Source organism: Hermetia illucens, chromosome 2, assembly GCF_905115235.1.
Source record: "Hermetia illucens chromosome 2, iHerIll2.2.curated.20191125, whole genome shotgun sequence".
NCBI classification, from domain to species: domain Eukaryota; kingdom Metazoa; phylum Arthropoda; class Insecta; order Diptera; family Stratiomyidae; genus Hermetia; species Hermetia illucens.
In genome coordinates, this window is record NC_051850.1 from 24,830,215 (window position 1) to 24,836,538 (window position 6,324).

Sequence of the window (6,324 nt, forward strand, 5' to 3'; positions counted from 1 at the left end):
AGGTACAGATTGTTAGGTCAATTACTTCGCTTCTTCTCGGTCTCACGAACGTACGTGCGTCGTTTGCAGTCATAAGACCAATTGAAGTGATGAAATCAAATAGCTTCTCTCCTTTTGGATTGTATTTGCTACTGCTCCAACAAATATGTTGAGCATTCACAGCGTGGAAGTATATGAAGGTTTAAAGCATGTTTTTGGTAGGGATATGGTGTGACAAGCAGGTTTAAGCCATAAAGAGGAAAGTGGTTTAATTTACAAAATGCTCCGATTTGGCTTTGAAACTTGCGAATAGCCATACGACAGTAGGAGAGTACGAGCTCAATTCGTGCTTCGTGGACGGAATCGATGCTCATCTTTATTATACCGTCTTCAGCGCTCCTAGGTCCTGAGTGTTACAGGTCCACGCGCAGTTAAGCTATCATTTTTTTATTTTCAGATTAGCTTGCGTGTTTTCTTACAAAAAGTTCCGCCGATATCTCAACGTTCGTTTGTTTTCAGTTTCCGATGCAATCGCAAAAAAAAATAGTTTCAGCTCTCGCCAAGCTTTGGTCAATAGTACGGGCGGATTTTCGCTCAATATAAGTAGTAGTCATGTTGTGTACTGCGAATTATATAAAGGAGCACTTAAAATGTGCGAGCCGCTTCGGTTACCCTGCTCCCAGGGCAGAGGTCAGGCAGCGTAAGACGATTTGCCTCTGCCATGGTAAGAAACCGTAAAGCCATCATTGTCTAATATTTTTAACGTGTTCGAAGGCCCTCTTCCTCCGTACATAGAAGGCAGAACACCTGAAGTGGTGAATGACCATGCTTCGCTCATATGGCTGATGAACTAGTCAGATCTGCACGGTAAACAAGGTACACTAAATCTTCATTTTTGTCGTACCACATCGGAAGTGCCCATTATATCTGATGCCAGAATCTCTATATAGCGTATATTAGTCGGCTAGGTGGATGTCTGCGAGAAAGGTGAGAACGTCACAAAATTGGATTTGATATGTTGCTGATTTGCTTGGAGTGAAGCATCTTTGGTATGGGCCAATGATGTTCTGGGCGTATGGGGCTATCCAGCCTAGCAAGATAGCGGAGGATATCTTATAAATGGTACTCAGCAACGTAATACCTCTATAATTACTGCACTGTGTGATATCTCCTTTTTTATGTCTGAGACAGATAATGCCTCGTTGCCAATCGTCAGGCATTGTTGGCAAGTTTGATGAACCACTTGATGTAACTGGTCGCCTCCATATTTAACCAATTCGGCTGTAATTCCATCGGCTGCTGGCGACTTATAATTTTTTAGCTGATGAATTGCACGGACTATTTCTCCTAAACTTGGTGGTGGCAGTATTTGTCCATCGTCTTCAGTTGGCGGGACCTCCAACTCGCCGATGTTCTGGTTGTTCAGCAGCTCATCAAAGTACTCAAGCCATCGTTCCAATATGCCCATTCTGTCGGAAATCTGATTTCCGTCTTTTTCTCAGCAGGATCAGTATCGAGGTGTATAAGGCTTCATCCTGCTGAGTTGTAGGTAAAACTTCCGCGTCTGGTGTGGTTGCTTTCTGTACTTTTCTAGTTCACAGACTTGTTGGTTCTCCCAGGCTTCCTTTTTCCGTCTGTGAAGTTGCTCCTCCGTTCGACGCAGTTCGTGATAAGTCTCTGCGCGTGCCCGCGTTCTTTGAGAATGCAACATTACTCGGTATGCGGCATTCTTCCATTTCGTTGCTAGCTTACATTCATCGTCAAACCAGCCGTTCCGATTCCTTTTGCGGCTGGGACCAAATAGGCTTTCCGCTGAATCAATCATAACGTTCTTCAGGTGATTGTGAAGATCATTTGTTGATGCTTCATATCCAGGTCCTCTGTTGCCTGCGGTTATTGCGGCATCCATTTCCCTCTAATAGGTGTTGCGGAGGGTTGTGTTGTGGATGGCTTCAGTGTTAACTCTCACCTGATTGTTAGAGGGGATTCTAGGTGGTGTTGTTATTCGGGCTTGGATCACAATGTCAACGAGATAGTGATCCCCCCTATATGTTCTGACATTCATCAAGGCGGCGCCCGATCAACACGTGCTCAATTTTATTGAAAGTGGTCCCATCTGGAGAGGCCCATGTATGTTTGTGGACCGCTTTCCGCGCAAACGAGGTACTTCCAACAACCATTTCGTGTGTCCCTGCTAATTGAATAATCCGCAGTCCGTTATCATTTGTATTTTGGTGTAAGCTATGGTAGCCAACGTATCGCCTGAATACGGACTCCTTCCCTACTTGGCTGTTAAAATCCCCAAGTATGATTTTGATATCATATCTGGGACAGGCTTCGACGGTTCGTTCTACTGCCTCGTAGAAGGTATCCTTCTCCGACTCTGCAGTCTCCTCTGTAGGGGCGTGAACTTTAATGAGGCTTATATTTCTAAACTTGCCTCGCAAGCCCAGAGTGCACAGTCGTTCGGTTAACAGCAGGTTTCATTTTTTGGCTGACTAAGAAACCTACTCCGAGCGCATGGTTTACTGGATGACCGCTATAATATATGGTGTAGCGGCTCTTCTCCAGGAAACCGGTCCCTGTCCATCGCATCTCTTGTGACGCTGTTATATCAGCCCAATATTGGGACAGGGTATCGGCTAGCTGCTTATCAGCTTCATCTCTGTACAGGGAGCGCACGTTCCATGAGAAAATGCGCAAATCGTTAATCCGTTGTCGTTGCCGGGTCCGTCGTTTTAAAGTCCATCCTGTCTGAGGCTCCTTTCGTTGCTCCGTAGCATCGGTTTTCCGTGTAGGGTTGTCAGCCCTACCCAACCCCCAACCTGGAGGACCGCTTGGTACAGTTTGTCCCGTTTTTAGGCGCGGGAGACTCGTCTTCATCCTTCTCCGTCTGCAGGTTTTCGTTACGAAAGAGCTCCCAGCGGTCACCACGTGGAAGTGGAGATAGGGTTTGGTAGTAGAGCTGTTGGTGTTGGTTCAGCAGGCATTTCCGAGGTTTTATGCTCCATCGTGGATACCAATCCACGTTTCGCCCTGGGACTTATACTACCCTTTGACCATTCACGCGAAAGATGGTCTTTAATTTGTTATAGGCTTTTTTGACTGTCAGCAAAACATAATTTTAAACTGCTCATCATTATATTTGTCATCGTTTGAGACAGCAGTTGGTGGAACCTTTCTTTGTATATTCAGCCCTACCTTTTTTTTCAGATTCTTGCATATTTTTAGTACGGCACGATTTTTATCACCTGATTGGAGCCTTATTGATGAGAGAAATGTCGCAGATTCTCGGCCCCGAAAGGGGGGGTTTCATATTACACGGTAGAAAGTTCATACTGGGGTTATCGAATCAAAGGCATCCACTAAAGCAAAGTTATGCCATATTTCCCAATTACCGCTCTAATAATATTCAAACTATCAAAAGATTAGAGCTAACTTGGAAGACCCTAATATACCTAATGGGTATTTTCTCACATCCTTAACACAGAATACTTTACGATGAGTTGGAGTTCAAGACTAATTGTGGCAAATTATGATAAACGTGAAAAGTTTACAAACAATAAGTCAAGATGCGACTTGACAATGGGAGAACGTCTACTGTACAATGAACTGTATAAGAAGAATTACGCGAAGATTTTCCCACAATCAAATTGAAAGACTGCAGCGGAGTAATAAGTCATAATATTAAATTAAACATCAACAATAACGACTTTTCCGTAAACCTATTCTGGTTCTTATTTTCCTGTCGCAGCGGAAATTGAGGTTGCATTCTCTAAGTTCTGCACTTGATCTCGTGATGGTAGTAAGGGTGTCACAAAGCATAGTTACAGTTCGGAGTTACTCAAGGAGTTGAAAACCTAAAGAGTGCAGTATATATTTAGCAATTCAACCTAGAAGCATCTGAACTTATAATCTCCTAACGTGGACTTTGGTTGCGGCTCCGTGGCTTTGAATAGGCCTAATAATTAGTTGGATCGGCCACGTAAAACGTTCTACCAAGATAACTTCTTTGCCATGTCATTTCCATACAGCACAGTTTGCATGATAAGAAGAATTTAGCGAGATAATTACTAATAGAAATTCTGGGAATAATTGACCTCCACCAGCGTCCGACGATCTGGGCTTGGAAAACTTGGTATATAAAAGCGCAGAGCGTTTATCGAGCTATCAGTTTCGTTGCAAAGTTCTTAAGATCGCAGAAGATCCTAAAGTAGTTTTTCCAGGATGAAGTTTGTTAGTGTTTTACCATTCTTGTTGGTTGGTGTGTGCGTTATTATTGGAAGTGTGGAAGCCAGACCTCAACAGTTACAGAAACGCGCGGAGCAAAATGAGGGTTTGGAGTCAAGTGCAGAGGACGACCTGAAAGGAGCTGCTTCTTCGTATAGTTTCGAGTACTACCCGGACACTTACCCATATACTTATCGTTATCGCTACAGTAACCCTTACTATGGATATTACCGATATGGCGGTATGATACATAATTTATAATTGATAACATTTGAAAAACGTGAAATTATTCCAGCTCCATACTACTCAACGAGCTACTACCGTGGTGGACTCGGCGGATTTTATAGTGGACTATTTTACTAATTATTGGAGACAAGGAGCTGCTATTTAGTTTTCTTTTTTCTATTCTATACCAAAGTTCTGTATTTGTAACCTTATTCAACAAATAAAAACATTAAATCTTATATGAGGGGAACATTAGTATTGGATTTTTTGATAATCTGGGGCAATTTCGAGGGCATAAAATGCAGTAGAGAAGCAAATTTTTAGCGAACGTTCGAAAATATTAGAGTTTCAGAGGACTATATTTCCTTTTCTTACAGTTAAGTGATGTTGACTGTCATGATTCCAGAAGCTTTTAAGATAACTTTTGCCTAGATGAAGGGAACTATCTTTAATTTTCCAAGATTCAGTTGCATCATTCTTTAAACTATTGTAGAGGTTGCCATTTTATTCCAGCTGTTGGTATGGCTTGGCTCTAGATTTTTAATATATAATTGAAGGATGGCCTACCTTTCAAGAAAAGGAGACGTGGGTCAGACCATGGCCTTTAGTGAAGTTTGAAATTGTGTAGTGCCTTGAGTTCCTCAGGATCACTTGTCAGTGGGACCAAAGACCTTGAATTGAAGCGTTTTGGCATCGCAGCGTCGAGCGGCGTAATTTGCACGAATCGCAGAATTATTTCAACTTTCACTGAGCCGAGTTTACCGCATCTTCCCATAGTTCCCGAAAAAGTGGTGATCATTTTTCGGGGGAATGGAGGCCACATTTTTTGATGCCGAAAGGGTTTATTTGAGGTAATACTGATGAAAGCGAGGGCATCCTTTTAACTATTGGTCATAACCTTTGGCAAACCTTACACAAGTAAGACAGCCATGGAGTACGTACTATATAACTCTCTGATAGTTAGGGATCTAATACCGTATTGCACACCGTCTGTACTTCTATGTAGCGTACTCTTGAGCTTCCCGTTGGAACGAGGTGTTTCAGCCGTGGGAGTATCTGATTATAATTATTCTGTTAAGGAGAGTGGCACTGCATTCTTAAGGAACTATTGTGTCCATTCTACTGGTTATAGTGTTTTATTATTAACTATAGTATGTCAAGCAAGCCTATAACTGTTAGGAATTTTAGTAAATTATCTACTTCCAAACATTTCAACTTTGCATTTAAGTATTGTCCCAGGTGCCTCGACCTTCATTACGTAAGCGCCGGACACCGTCCCAGAACGTGCATATAGGTTTCTTCTTGGTGAGGTTTAAACAGTACTTCATGCGCTTGGGTTCGTATCCCCCAATAAGCACCCTGGAATACTCCATTCTCGCTAGGCTCACCCAGTATACATCCCTCAGCCATTTCTCTTCATTTTTAATGTCATAGCCATTAACCCGTTCTACCCATGCCAGCTCGTTCACCACCCCATTACCTTTGAACCCAACATGACCTGGAGTCCAGAGTATCCAGACTTACTGTGCAAGCCTAACGTATTCAGCCTCTCAGCGCACAATCCCTTACCAATTTAGAGTTCACCTGGTTGGACTTAAGTGCCTTGACTACCAGTGAGAATAGCAATGTTTTGCCCTCTGTAGCTCCCATGGAGATTAAAGGAGGCACATTTGTTAATTGCGTATATTTCCGTCTGGAATATGCTAGTGTGCTTACTCATTAGTTCCAAGTTTTCCCTGGACCACTGATCCCGACACCCGCTCCCTCTGTTGTGAGGGAACAGTCAGTGTACCAGGTAATCAGTTGCTGGTTTAATCCGTAGGTCACAGTCATGCTCTGCCAGTTTGCCTTGTTTCCCAAACGTGTTTCAAACTTCTTATAAAAGTGGAA

The 6,324-nt window shown here is 42.9% G+C and overlaps 1 protein-coding gene across 1 annotated transcript; it reads left to right on the forward strand.

Moving 5' to 3' along the window:
• The first annotated feature begins 3,860 nt into the window (after positions 1-3,860).
• Positions 3,861-4,684, forward strand: LOC119647945. The gene is made up of 2 exons (XM_038049309.1): positions 3,861-4,450; positions 4,505-4,684. The coding sequence occupies exons 1-2, from the start codon at positions 4,207-4,209 to the stop codon at positions 4,570-4,572; spliced, it is 312 nt and encodes a 103-aa protein (XP_037905237.1). The 5' UTR covers positions 3,861-4,206; the 3' UTR covers positions 4,573-4,684.
• Positions 4,685-6,324: the final 1,640 nt, after the last annotated feature.